The following is a 14,859-nucleotide window of genomic DNA, read 5'->3' as shown; positions in this document are numbered from 1 at the left end:
ATCTGATAATGGAACTAACTTTGTTGGTACTGACAGAGAACACAGAGAAGCTCTATATGCTTTAAACCAAGGCAAGATCCAGGATGCTCTACTTCAGGAAGGAATACAACAGAGTTTTAATCACCCTGGGGCGTCCCACCACGGAGGAGTCTAGGAAAGGCTCTTCGGGTGATTCGCCAGGTGCTCCATTCCGTCCTGAAACAACAGACCCCAGATGATCAGAATTAGTTTTGGTAGATTGATATACATTTTTGTATCCAGAAGAACAACAAATGTATTATTATTTTTCAACTTGAATCAAACTCTGGACATTGGATTTGTATGTGTCAAGACTAACATTTCACCACTCTCAATTGTGGCTAAATGATTAGAAAGCAATTTGCATCGAGACAATTATATTGGACAATTTAGCCACTACGCTTATGTTAATGTAATATTTATGTTTTTACTTTTCAAAAATTTGCAAATATTTCTAAAAACCTGTTTTTGCTTTGTCATTATGGGGTATTGTGTGTAGATTGATGAGGGGGGGAAAACAATTAAATTACATTTAGAATAAGGCTGTACCGTAACAAAATGCGAAAAATGGCACTGTGCATTCGGAAAGTGTTCAAACCCCTTGACTTTTTCCATGGTTCTCCCATTCTTCTCTGCAGATCCACTCAAGCTCTGTCAGTTGCTGCACAGCTTTTTTCAGGTCTCTCCAGAGATGTTCGATCGGGTTCAAGTCCGGGCCACTCAAGGACATTCAGAGACTTGTCCCAGTAGTAGAAAAGCCAGATTTCAGGTAAGGCTGTTGTTAATTGAACCTGCTTGAGATATGCCAATTCCCAGCTAGCAATGAGGAATCGGCCCAGAAGCTTCCCTCTGCCGGGGGGCCAGAAACCGATTGAATCGGCCTAGAATTCGGGTGTCTGACTCGGCCCCGAATCAACATGAATGACTGCCCAGAATCGGCCCGTTTCCATCAACCAGAATTCAGCCGACATCTTACCAGAATCCCCCCCAGAAGCGGCGATGCAATTTTAAATAAATGCATACAAAATTACCCAATTTAGAAATTTTAAATATTACTATTATACATTTTATACATACAAATTATACCCATCCACAATTTTTTTTAAATTATGATTATTATTTTAACCCCTTTTCGTCATACTCAGTTGTCTTGTCCCATTGCTGCAATTCCTGTATGGCCTCGGGAGAGGCGAAGTTCGAGAGTCGTGCGTCCTCCGAAACACAACCCCACCAAGCCTCACTGCTTCTTGACACAATGCACGCTTAACCCGGAAACCGGCAGCACCAATGTGTCGGAGGAAACACCGTACACCTAGTGACCTTGTCAGCGTGCATGCGCCTGGCCCACCACAGCTGTCGCTACAGCGCGATGGGACAAGGACATGCCGGCCAAACCCTCCCCTAACTCGGACGACAATGGGCCAATTGTGCGTCGCCTCGTGGGTCTCCAGGTTGCAGCCGGCACGGGTATCGAACCAGCTTCTGTAGCAACGCAGTTTTCACTGCGATGCAGTGTCTTAGACCGCTACGCCACTCGGGAGGCCCCATACATAACGTTTTTAATGCTGATCAATTTGCACAAAGTATCAAAATACTAAAATACTACTTAAGACTCAAAGAATTTAATATAAATGTTCATTTTATTATTTGATCACAGAAACAATGACAATATATGTGTAAAATAAATAAATAATATAATGTTAATTATATGAAGCAGCCCATGTAATCATCTGCCAGAGAGGAGCCACAATCGGCCCTGCCCCAAGTAATACATTTAGGCCAGATAACTCACACCAGAATCGTCCCGAGCTCAATCCCGCGTCTTAGCCATAAGTAATACTGCCAAAGGCGGTCCAGACTCGGGCCACATGACCTCACCGAGTTTGACTCTCAGCCGAGTGCCCCAACTCTCAGCCGGAATCGTCCCAGATCCACTGTGCTAGAGTAGCTGGGTACTTACTTAAACTGCATATTATTTAGAATGCACTGCTTAGTAAAAACAAATGAAGTACACAACAAATATCAACATACTATTCTCATCCATCCTGCAAAGGCGTATCTAATGATCAATTAAGTTGAGTCCCGCCATTATGATTATCAGCTGTAGTATGTAGGTTTCAAAGTACGTTTATTTTTTTGTGTAGTGAGCAGTAAATTCTACTAGATGAAAAGCCAAATTCAGTACATCCTGGAATTTAAAGCATACAACATTTCTGAAATTTAACATACTAAAAATGAAACGTCGTCTCGCTGTCAACTGCGTTTATTTTTAGCAAACTTAACATGTGTAAATATTTGTATGAGAGATAAACTGAACAAGTTCCACTGACATGTGACTAACAGAAATGGAATAATGTGTTTCTGAACAAAGGGGGGGTCAAAATCAAAAGTAACAATCAGTATCTGGTGTGGCCACCAGCTGCATTAAGTACTACAGTGCATCTCCTCCTCATGGATTGCACCAGGTTTGCCAGTTCTTGCTGTGAGATGTTACCCCACTCTTCCACCAAGGCCCCTGCAAGTTCCCGGACATTTCTGGGGGGAATGGCCCTAGCCCTCACCCTCTGATCCAACAGGTCCCAGACATGCTCAATGGGATTGAGATCCAGGCTTTTCGCTGGCCATTTCAGAACAATGTCTTGCAGGAAAACACGCACAGAACGAGCAGTATGGCTGGTGGCATTGTCTTGCTGGAGGGTCATATCAGGATGAGCCTGCAGGAAGTGTACCACATGAGGGAGCAGGATGTCTTCCCTGTAACGCACAGCGTTGAGATTGCCTGCAATGACAACAAGCTCAGTCCGATGATGCTGTGACACACCGCCCCAGACTATGACGGACCCTCCACCTCCAAATCGATCCCGCTCCAGAGTACAGGTCTCGGTGTAACACTCATTCCTTCGACGATAAACGCAAATCCAACCATCACCCCTGGTAAGCCAAAACCATGACTCGTCAGTGAAGAACACTTTTTGCCAGTCCTGTCTGGTCCAGCGACGGTAGGTTTGTGCCCATAGTCGACATTGTTGCTGGTGATGTCTGGAGAGGACCTGCCATACAACAGACCTACAAGCCTCTCTCAGCCTATTGCGGACAGTCTGAGCACTGAGGGAGGGATTGTGCGTTGCTGGAGTAACTCAGGCAGTTGTTGTTGCCATCCTGTACCTGTCCTGCAGGTGTGATGTTCGGATGTATCGATCCTGTGCAGGTGTTGTTACACATGGTCTGCCACTGCGAGGACGATCAGCTGTCCGTCCTGTCTCCCTGTAGCGCTGTCTTAGGCGTCTCAAAGTACAGACGTTGCAATTTATTGCCCTGGCCACATTTTCAGGCCTCATGCCTCCTTGCAGCATGCCTAAGGCACATTCATGCAGATGAGCAGGGACACTGGGCTTCTTTCTTTTGGTGTTTTTCAGAGTCAGTAGAAAGGCCTTTTTAGTGTCCTAAGTTTTCATAACTGTGACCTTAATTGCCTACCATCTGTAAGCTGTTACCATCTTAACGACCGTTCCACAGGTGCATGTTCATTATGGGTCATTGAACAAGTATGGGAAACAGTGTTTAAACAATTTACAATGAAGATCTGTGAAGTTAATTAGATTTTTACTAATTATCTTTGAAAGACAGGGTCCTGAAAAAGGGACGTTCTCTTTTTTGCTGATTTTATATAACGTTCTATTTTTGCATACTCAAAATGCCTACTATTTAGAATGCTAGAATGGGTATTGGACCACAAAACATTTTCCTCTTAGGGGAGATGGAACAGAGTCTAGAGGAGCTGATGGCTCAGATGAGGAAGATATAGCTAGGACCAGAAGACACCTCTGCTTTCAGACAACCCTCATTGGCTACATCACAAATTAAAGCCTATTTTATATAGTACACTACTTTTGACCACGGACCATTCTGTTAAATTAACTTAAGCTTGAAGTAATGGACCAGGTACATACAGATGTTAGCTGAAAATGTAATTGTGCTTATGTATCACCTGTTGACCGAGAGGAAAGATTGTTGAAACACTGGAAATTGAATAAGTAATCAAGCCTTGCAGTTATGGATTCAATTACTACCACTGTGGGGAAATTCTAAAGCCCAATATATCTCTGCATGACAAACCTGCCTTTAGGTTGTCTAGCTCTGGTCCAAGGCCTTATATGTGGTTTGAGCCTTGATGGCTCAAGCTGCATGAAACGCCCTGGACCAGAGCTACTCCATGTCATACTCTTAGCTGTTTAAACTGATATATATGTAACTAAAACTTTCTCTGCTGAAACTTTACCGACTGATTCTCTGCACATGCTTTGTTTCAATCAGTGGAGGCTCCTCAGAGGAGGGAGGGGAAGACCAAATGCTTATTTTTTTGCGGGTTTACTAACGCATTACTTCTATTAGCTATGTTGGCTATGATGTTACTTCACCTAATATGGTGACTACGATGTAGGCTGTTTTTTTATTCCTGGTCCCAGACAGCTGATGTGTTGTGCATTGAAGTCCACAAGTCCACAAGCAAAGGGAAAAGGTGAGAGGAGGAAAGGAGAAGGAATGCAATGTGGCTGCTATGAAATTGAGCTGTGTTTTCACATGATCAGGAGTGTATTCATTCCACCAATTTCTTTTTATTACAATTTTTTTTTTTACCCTGTTTTCGCCCCAATTTCATGATATCCAATTGTTACATACAGTCTTGTCTCATTGCTGCAACTGCCGTATGGACTCAAGAGAGACAAATGTCGAGAGTCCTCCGAAACACAACCCAACAAAACAGCACTGTTGCTTGACACAATGCCCACTTAACCCAGAAGCCAGCCACACCAATGTGTCAGAGGAAACACTGTACACCTGGCGACTGTGTCAGCGTGCACTACGCCCAGCCCGCCACAGGAGTCGCTAGTGCGCGATGGGATAAGGACATCCCTGCCGGCCAAACCCTCCCCTAACCCGGACGACGCTTGGCCAATTGTACGCCGCCACATGGGTCTTACGTTCGTAGCCGGCTGCGACAGAGCCTAGACTCAAACCCATCAGGTATGGGATCTCTAGTGGCACAGCTAGCATTGTGATGCTGTTCCTTAGACCGCTGCGCCACTCGGGAATCATTCTGCCGATTCTGTTGAAAAACCTTTCTTAAGCGGAAGCGAACAAAACGGGGATAAACATACCTGAATTTGGCCAGTAGAAACGCTTGTTTGCAACTGTTGGTCTAATGATTACACCCTAGATCAGCTAGATGCAGGCAAGAGTGTGCAAGTTAAATGTGCCACTATCTGTACCCTCAAATGTTCTCTCTCGTGCACCTACGTTGTAAACTTTCATTCATAGACGATCTTGTAGCTACCTCATGACGTTTATAGGGAAAATGTGAGAATCATGAGGAAGCCTAAACCTGTCATTGTTACATTGAACTGGGTGAATGGAATATGAATGACAGTCATCCAATATGGTGCAATAGAAATAAGGCCAAGCTTATAAAAACAATTGTCGTCCTCCCTCATCTTAAACGGCACCGGCTGCTACTGCTGTAAAGGTGTTTCTTCTCAGCTTTTTAGAGGACAACAACGCACCCTCAATTATGATATCAGCGCCCTGAAATGCATTGACATCTATATTTAATCAACAGCCAAATGTAACATGTGGTGTCAGTGTCGTAGGCCTACAGAACATGAACTTTAACCTTGTCATAGAGTCCAGAGAACATACACGGCTTGTGGTCCTGGGAGGATATAATGGAGCTAAAATAGCTTTATAATGGCTGATGACGTGAGTCATATTTTCCCTGATGTCACTTATGTAACTGGAATAATCTGTTTCCACTTTTCACACAACCATTTTCACTTTTAATTGCACTGGCCAAAGATGTTAAAATGAGAGACGTCACCTGGTGGCCACAAATGGAAAAAAAGCACACGAGAAATAATATTCAATTTGCCACATGATAGAGACATATAAGAGTTATAAGGTAACACGAGTAAATTACATCAGTTATCATTCAGCTGATGCAATCCTGTAAGAAGGGAAATATTACAGTATGCAACCATGACATTATTTATATATATATATATAGATGGGGATTGAACACCCGTCACCAGGGGTATGTGTGGTCCAGGGGTATGTGTGGTCCAGGGGTATGTGTGGTCCGTTACTGCTTCACCAGATTCCAGAACTATCTGACCTTCTCAGTTAGTTCAAATCCTGGACCTTCTCATCAACTGAGGTGGACACCACCTTCCCATCCACCATCTCTTCCACGATCACCCTCACCCGCTTCTGCATGTGGGGGTTATACTCTGTGGAAAGGGCCACAAAACAGGAATTCATTCATTCGTTAATTGTGTGTATTATGGGGAACAACACTTGATTCATTCATTGATTCATTCATTTGATTAATTATTCTCTGCTTGCTCACCTTCCACCACTTCCTGGACTTGTTGTACTTCCTGGACCTTCTCGACCACGATCACTTTCCTGACCTCCTGTCTGGTCTCCACATGCTTACTGGAAGACACACGGGAAGAACACTTACGGTCAGCTAAACTCACCAACACACATCTTTATCTACTAGTTTGCAATCAGTGGTGTAACTTAAGTAGTTTTGGGGGGTATCTGTACAGAAGGATTTACATTTTTGACTACTTTTACCTTTACTTCACTACATTGCTTATGAAAATATTGTACTTTTCCTTGACACCTAAAAGTGCTTGTTACATTTTGAATGCCTAGCAGGACAGGAAAATAGTACGATTCACAGACTTATGAAACAAACATTCCTGGTCATCCCTACTGCCTCTGATCTGGTGGACTCAGTAAACACATGTTTTGGTTGTAAATGATGTCTGAGTGTTGGAGTGTGCCCCGGGCCTTCCGTAAATGTAAAAAACAAGAAAATGGTGCCATCTAGTTTGCTTAAAATTAAATACTTAAGCATATTTTAAACCAAATACTTTTAGACTTTTACTCAAGTAGAATTTTACTGGGTGCCTTTTACTTTTATTTTAGTCATTTTCTATTAAGGTATCTTTACTTTTAATCAAGTATGACAGTTGGGTAATTTTCCACCACTGTTTGCAGTGAGGTGTCAATAAACAGCTGTCTTCCCCCCCATCCCATCCCTTCCTCCTCCCTCTCTTTCCTGCCCCTCCATTATCCCCTCTCACCTGAATCCCTCTCCGTCCAGCAGCCTCCTGTACTCAGCGATCTCCATCTCCAGCCTCATCTTGATGTCCAGGAGGATCTGGTACTCGGAGGCCTGCTGCTGGATGCTGACGTTGAGCTGCTGCAGCTCCTCCTCCATGCTGTTGATACAAACCTGCAGCTGGCTGAGCTGGGAGCCGTGGCGGCCATTTATATCAGCGACGCTCTGCTCCAGGTACCCATTCTACAGGAATGTGTTTATGTTTGTAAGGGATGAAGGAAATGGAGAAGGAAGGAAGGAAGGAGAGGGTAGTAGAAATGTATAAAGAGGGAGATGAAGGGCAGAGATAGTTAGTCTGGTGTGCATGAAGGTGTTAGAACACCTTCACATTAGACCACTGGGGAGGTCGGAAAACATCTAAGAAACTTTGATTTTGGAGTGTAATGTTCCTTTAAAAACCTAATGGAATTCCACACTTTAGGAACAGACATAGGGTAAAGAGAAATGCTATATGTTTAGGGATGCTGATTCACTAAGATGGTTTGACATCATACCTGAGTGAGCAGGCCATGCAGTTCAATCTCCAGGCTCTGGAAGGTCCTCTTCAGGTCGGTCACCTGAGACTGAGAGGTCTTCACCTCTGTGGTGCTGGTGGTGATCTGGCTCTGAAGCACCTCCACCTGACACACACACACACACACACACACACACACACACACACACACACACACACACACACACACACACACACACACACACACACACACACACACACACACACACACACACACACACACACACACACAACCTATTAGTCAAAAGTATAGTACCACTTCACAAAATAGATGTCAATTGTGCCTCCCACAAAACACATTTAGGGACCCAGGCCCACACCCTTCGAGGCCCCCTGTCCTATTTTCAGAGGTCGTCTCACCTTGCTCTCGAACCACTTGGCAGCATCTCTCTGGTTCTTCGCCACCATGCCCTCATACTGGGTCCTCATCTCCTCCAGCACCTTGCTCATGTCCACTGAGCAAGCACAGTCCATCTCCACATTCACAGCACCACACTGCTGTGTCCGTATCAAATGCATCTCCTAACAACAGGAAAAGGGGGACAAATTGAGCTATAATACCTGGGATGTCTAGTTCACGTATACACAGGGAAGGGCAAAAGCACCCGAAAACAATCAGATACTGTAACTTTGAGGACAAATAACAGAGAAGTTGACCTAGATTTGTTGTGTGTGGGTTTTGCCCCCTTGGGGCCAAACATGGAAATGTTTAAACTCGCTGAGAATTAATTAATAAATTCAAGTGCAAAAATATTACAAAAACTACAGGGGAAGCCATTGTGTCCAAATGAAAAATCACATGTGGCTGTCCTGGCATATTGGCACTTCAGCCAACAGCACAAGCGTTAAGACTTGAGTGTGTGAGGAGAAATGAGGAGGTTACCTCCTCATGGTTCTTCCTGATGTAGACCAGCTCCTCCTTCAGCCCCTCAATCTGCATGTCTAGGTCTCCTCTGGCGAGCGTAAAGCTGTCCAGCACTCCTCTCAGACGAGCAACATCCCCTTCCAAGGTCATACGCATGTTAACCTCCATCTCGAACCTACAGGGGTTGAGGAAAGCAGAGGGCTTGATTAGTTCCTTCTCACAACAAACCAAGATACAACTTGCCCAACCATGAACTGATCCATAGCTCCTGCATACCCCTATAAGCATTTCTGTAGATCTGGGAGGATTGGATCTACTCAATCTCAAACCTATAGGCCAAAGCTACAAATAGAAACAGTACACTCACAGAGGCTGTGTACAGTACAAACAGGAAGTGCACCTACTTCATCTTGAAGTCATCAGCTGCAACTCTGGCATTATCCACCCGCAGGATCATCTGAGCGTTCTCCACAGACCTGGCATGGATCTAGGAACAGGAGGACAGCCACAGTCAATGGAATGTAATATCAGAGTCAACTATGTATGGGATATCATGTGTGTAGATCAGCATATCAGGTTCATGTCTACTGTTCATTCATATACAACAATTTTGGTTGTAAATCACCATCCCTACAGTGAAGCATGGTGGTGGCAGCATCATGCTTTGGTATGTTTTTCACCGGCAAGGACTGGGAGATTAGTCAGGATCGAAGTAAAGATGAACAGAGCAAAGAACAGAGAGATCCTTGATGAAAACCATCTCCAGGGCGCTCAGGATCTCAGACTGTCTTTGAGTGGCCCAGCCAGAGCCCAGACTTGAACCCGATCGAACATCTCCGGAGAGACCTGAAAATAGCTGTTCAGCGAAGCTACCCATCCAACCTGACAGAGCTTGAGAGGATCTGCAGCGAGGAATGGGAGAAACTCCCCAAATACAGGTGTGCCAAGCTTGTAGCGTCATACCCAATAAGACTCAAGGCTGTAATCGCTGCCAAAGATGCTTCAACAAAGTACTGAGTAAAGAGTCTGAATACATATATAAATATAATATTTCAGTTTTCTATTTTTTTATATATTTGCAAAAATATCTACAAACCTGTTTTTGCTTTGTCATTATGGGGTACTGTGTGTATATTGATGACAGGGGGGAAAACGATTTAATCAATTCTAGAATAAGGCTGTAACGTAACAAAATGTGGAAATAGTCAAAGGGTCTGAATACTTTCCGAATGCACTGTAATTCATTCTGTTGGCATCCTCTAAATCATATCCCCACCTCCCTTCCCACTGGCACAGATGTCAATTAAACGTCTATTCAACATAATTACATTGAAATCAATATTGATTCAACCAGTGTGTTGCTACATTAAGACTAAATTTTTACCTTTATTTAACTAGGCAAGTCCTCATGAGAACAATAAGAACAAATTCTTATTTTCAGTGATGGCTGTTTAGGGGCAGAACGACAGATTTGTACCTTTGTCAGCTTTGGGGTTTGAACTTGCAACCTTCCGGTTACTAGTCCAACACTCTAACCACTAGGCTACCCTGCCGCCCCATTACCCAGAAGTACCTTGTTGCGGATGTCTGTGATGGTGGCATAGAACCCACTGAGGTCCTTCTTGTGAGTCGGTGATCTCATCTCGTAGAACTCTTTGATCTGCAACTCCAACTTGCTATTGGCTGCCTCTAGAGAGCGCACCTGTGTACACAGAGAGTGGAAGGAATCAGTTAAATTCATGGGTCTATCCGAAAATGGCACCATATTCCCTATATAGAGAATTACTTTTGTCCAGAGCCCTATGGGCCCTGTTATGCACTACATGGGGAATAGGATGCCATTTGGGGCGCATCCCATCACGTTATGTGAATCTGTGCACTCCCATTAGATAATCGCCAACATAATGGAATTTAAAATAAATGATCAAATCCTGCTATGTCATTGTACTTATCAGTGGTGTAAAGTGCTTAAGTAAAAATACTTTAAAGTACTACCTAAGTAGGTATTTTGGGTATCTTTACTTTAGTTTACTATTTATATTTTTTACAACTGTTGCTTTTAGTCCACTACGTTCCTAAAGAAAATAGTGTATTTTTTACTCCATAGATTGTCCCTGACACCCAAAAGTAGTCATTACACCTTGAATGCTAAGCAGGAAAGGAAGATGGTCAAATTCACACTCTTATCAAGAGAACATCCCTGGTCATCCCTACTGCCTCTGAACTGGTGGACTCACTAAACACATGCTTTGGTTGTAAATGATGTCAGAGCGTTGGAGTGTGCCCCTGACGATCAGTACAAAGAATGTAAATAAATATTTGTGCCGTCTGGGTTGCTTAATATAAGGAATGTGAAAGGATTTCCACTTTTAATTTTGATACTAAAGTATATTTGACCAATTTCATTTTCTTTTGATACCGAAGTATATATACAACCAAAGACTTGGACTTGTACTGGAGACTTTCATTGGAGCTTTACAGCAAATTACAGCTTACTGTTTCTTCTCAATAGCAATTTTACAATCAGAAACAATGATGGAATAAATCGTTTTTAAAAAGTTACAAGTTAAGTAAACGTTGTTTAAATATGTACATATTACTGTAGCCTACTGTATTATCCCATTTAACTGAACATTGTGGATAGTATTGATGAAAGGGGTTGTTTAAAACAAAAATGCTTTCTAACAAAGATTAAAGTTCACTTTCTAATAAAACCCATTCTGTATCATCGACTATGTAGTGTTTTGAAAAGAGTTATCACTCGGCCTTGTCTTTCGGTCTCCATAATCTGGGTTGTGCGTGATATCCCGCAGCGCGCCTAATCTCTATCCACATCTCCATCATTCTTCCTTACCTTTTCCAGGTAGCGGGCCAAACGATCGTTCAGATTCTGCATGGTATGCTTCTCGTTGGCACCGATAGTGATCTGACCTGGCCCGTCCGTAGAGAAAGAAGATTGAGAGATACGGGTGCCGTATCCCCCGGCACCTCCATATACACTCGGCGAGCGACTGCTCCCAACAGAGGACACGCTCATACGGGACCTACCGTATCCCAAACCGCTGGAAAACGGCATCCCACCGGACGAACTGAGGCCACTCGAAACGACACCGCTACCTGAGCTGTATCTAAGGCTACTACTGCGACTGGCTACAATGGACATGGCGAGAGATAGTCTGGCGATGCGTCCTGGGAGGTTAAAGTGCGTTCTTCGTAGTTGAGGAATCAGGTAAAAATAACCCCTTTTGTGTCCTCGAGCGTTTTATACAGTTGGGTTAAGAATGATTGACTGCGTCACCATTATTCCTTGGAATGAAGGTATATCTAATTGTTTTGTTCAGTGGGTGGATACAGGGCTTACAACAACTAAGGAAATGAATGGTTCAGTAAATGTTGTGACTTATGAAAGGCAGTGTGTTTGACAGGTATAGACTGGCAAGTCAGACAGCTTTACTAAATGTGTTTTGTAAAAGCTGGCATTCCATGGTTGCAGACATCCATTTTCAATTACATTTTGGTTTGTTTACTGAAATTGGCTATATTTTTTTTATATATTTTAAAAATATATTATTTTCAAGGATTTGTAGGCTAAATATTGTATGTGTTATTATTTTGCCAAACTAAAATGTTGCACCAAGTCACTCCGTCACTTACATTTGATGATTTTTCATCATTCTATCCATTTGAAAAGATGGTCATTAACAGTCACCTTTTTTGAAGTGTAGATGTAGAACCACTATAAACTGTTCATAAATTCAACACATTCAATGTTGTTACTTTGTCTACTCCGTCTACTTGCTCTCAGATTAGTTGGTTTGAATAGTGTGTTCAATCATTGTCAAAGATGTGTATTAGGTTTTCTTACTATTTTGCCCTCAGTCACTCTGATGATATTCTCATTCTTTGATTCTGAATTCACAGATGTCCTGTTCAGTAACTATACCCTTATTTGAAATATGAATAAACCTCATAATTCCTCACATTCCTCACATTTAGCCTACTCAGTACTTTCTCTCAGATGTTGGTTTGGATAGTGTGTTTTACTCAAGGGGCATGTGTATATGCAAAACAGCCACACAACAGCCTGAATCAATTGAACAGTTTCATTCCAAAATGCTCTATATCCATTTTCAGAAATGCTGGTCAATTATCTTTTATTGTTTCCAGAAATTATGAAAGAGATTGGTGTTTTTCAAATCAAATCAAATCTAATTGTATTTGTCACATACACATGGTTAGCAGATGTTAATGCGAGTGTGGCGAAATGCTTGTGCTTCTAGTCCCGACAATGCAGTAATAACCGACGAGTAATCTAACCTAACAATTCCACAACTACTACCTTATACACACAAGTGTAACGGGATAAAGAATATGTACATAAAGATAAATGAATGAGTGATGGTACAGAACGGCATAGGCAAGATGCAGTAGATGGTATCGAGTACAGTATATACATATGAGATGAGTAATGAAGGGTATGTAAACAAAGTGGCATAGTTTAAAGTGGCTAGTGATACATGTATTACATAAAGATGCAGTAGATGATATAGAGTACAGTATATACATTTACATATGAGATGAGTAATGTAGGGTAAGTAACATTATAATAAGTGGCATTGTTTAAAGTGGCTAGTGATACATGTATTACATAAAGATGCAGTAGATGATATAGAGTACAGTATATACATTTACATATGAGATGAGTAATGTAGGGTATGTAAACATTATAATAAGTGGCATTGTTTAAAGTGGCTAGTGATACATTTTTTACATCAATTTCCACCAAGTGGCTGGAGTTGGGTCAGTGTCAATGACAGTGTGTTGGCAGCAGCCACTCAATGTTAGTGGTGGCTGTTTTAACAGTCTGATGGCCTTGAGATAGAAGCTGTTTTTCAGTCTCTCGGTCCCTGCTTTGATGCACCTGTACTGACCTCGCCTTCTGGATGATAGCGGGGTGAACAGGCAGTGGCTCGGGTGGTTATTGTCCTTGATGATCTTTATGGCCTTCCTGTGACATCGGGTGGTGTAGGTGTCCTGGAGGGCAGGTAGTTTGCCCCCGGTGATGCGTTGTGCAGACCTCACTACCCTCTGGAGAGCCTTACGGTTGTGGGCGAAGCAGTTGCCGTACCAGGCGGTGATACAGGCCGACAGGATGCTCTCGATTGTGCATCTGTAGAAGTATGTGAGTGCTTTTGGTGACAAGCCAAATTTCTTCAGCCTCCTGAGTTTGAAGAGGCGCTGCTGCGGCTTCTTCACAACGCTGTTTGTGTGGGTGGACCAATTCAGGTTGTCTGTGATGTGTACGCCGAGGAACTTAAAACTTACTACCCTCTCCACTACTGTCGCGTCGATGTGGATACGGGGGTGCTCCCTCTGCTGTTTCCTGAAGTCCACAATCATCTACTTTGTTTTGTTGATGTTGAGTGTGAGGTTATTTTCCTGACACCACACTCCGAGGGCCCTCACCTCCTCCCTGTAGGCCGTCTCGTCGTTGTTGGTAATCAAGCCTACCACTGTAGTGTTGTCCGCAAACTTGATGATTGAGTTGGAGGCGTGCATGGCCACGCAGTCGTGGGTGAACAGGGAGTACAGGAGAGGGCTCAGAACGCACCATTGTGGGGCCCCAGTGTTGAGGATCAGCGGGGTGGAGATGTTGTTACCTACCCTCACCACCTGGGGGGCGGCCCGTTAGGGATTCCAGGACCCAGTTGCACAGGGCGGGGTCCAGACCCAGGGTCTCGAGCTTGATGACGAGTTTGGGGGGTACTATGGTGTTAAATGCTGAGCTGTAGTCAATGAACAGCATTCTCACATAGATATTCCTCTTGTCCAGATGGGTTAGGGCAGTGTGCAGTGTGGTTGCAATTGCGTCGTCTGTGGACCTATTGGGGCGGTAAGCAAATTGGAGTGGGTCTAGGGTGTCAGGTAGGGTGGAGGTGATATGGTCCTTGACTAGTCTCTCAAAGCACTTCATGATGACGGAAGTGAGTGCTACGGGGTGGGGCGGTAGTCGTTTAGCTCAGTTACCTTGGCTTTCTTGGGAACAGGAACAATGGTGGCCCACTTGAAGCATGTGGGAACAGCAGATTGGGATAAGGATTGATTGAATATGTCCGTAAACACACCAGCCAGCTGGTCTGCGCATGCTCTGAGGACGCGGCTGGGGATGCCGTCTGGGCCGGCAGCCTTGCGAGGGTTAACACGTTTAAATGTTTTGCTCACGTCGGCTGCAGTGAAGGAGCGGGCCGTGTCAGTGGCTCTGTATTGTCCTCA

The 14,859-nt window shown here is 43.5% G+C and overlaps 1 protein-coding gene across 1 annotated transcript; it reads right to left on the bottom strand.

Annotated features, from left to right (window-relative positions):
• Window positions 1–1,639: 1,639 nt before the first annotated feature.
• LOC115103757 (keratin, type I cytoskeletal 19-like) lies at window positions 1,640–11,839 on the bottom strand. The gene is made up of 9 exons (XM_029624669.2): window positions 11,441–11,839; window positions 10,160–10,288; window positions 8,991–9,073; window positions 8,605–8,761; window positions 8,082–8,243; window positions 7,702–7,827; window positions 7,170–7,390; window positions 6,422–6,510; window positions 1,640–6,302 (listed from the first exon to the last, which is right to left on the bottom strand). The coding sequence occupies exons 1-9, from the start codon at window positions 11,747–11,749 to the stop codon at window positions 6,196–6,198; spliced, it is 1,383 nt and encodes a 460-aa protein (XP_029480529.1). The 5' UTR covers window positions 11,750–11,839; the 3' UTR covers window positions 1,640–6,195.
• Window positions 11,840–14,859: the final 3,020 nt, after the last annotated feature.

The sequence above is a fragment of the Oncorhynchus nerka genome, linkage group LG21 (genome assembly GCF_034236695.1).
Source record: "Oncorhynchus nerka isolate Pitt River linkage group LG21, Oner_Uvic_2.0, whole genome shotgun sequence".
Classification (NCBI taxonomy): domain Eukaryota; kingdom Metazoa; phylum Chordata; class Actinopteri; order Salmoniformes; family Salmonidae; genus Oncorhynchus; species Oncorhynchus nerka.
This window is presented reverse-complemented; position numbering and strand designations above follow the sequence as displayed.

What these genes read in the sequence shown, in the direction of transcription:
- LOC115103757 (XM_029624669.2), bottom strand. Translation starts at nt 11,749, where the DNA reads ATGTCCATTGTAGCCAGTCGCAGTAGTAGCCTTAGATACAGCTCAGGT. An exon ending in CTGGACGGAGAGGGATTCAG is followed by an intron (nt 6,511 to 7,169) that starts GTGAGAGGGGAT and finishes TGTGTCTTCCAG; the next exon opens with TAAGCATGTGGAGACCAGAC. An exon ending in AGTCCAGGAAGTGGTGGAAG is followed by an intron (nt 6,303 to 6,421) that starts GTGAGCAAGCAG and finishes CCCTTTCCACAG; the next exon opens with AGTATAACCCCCACATGCAG.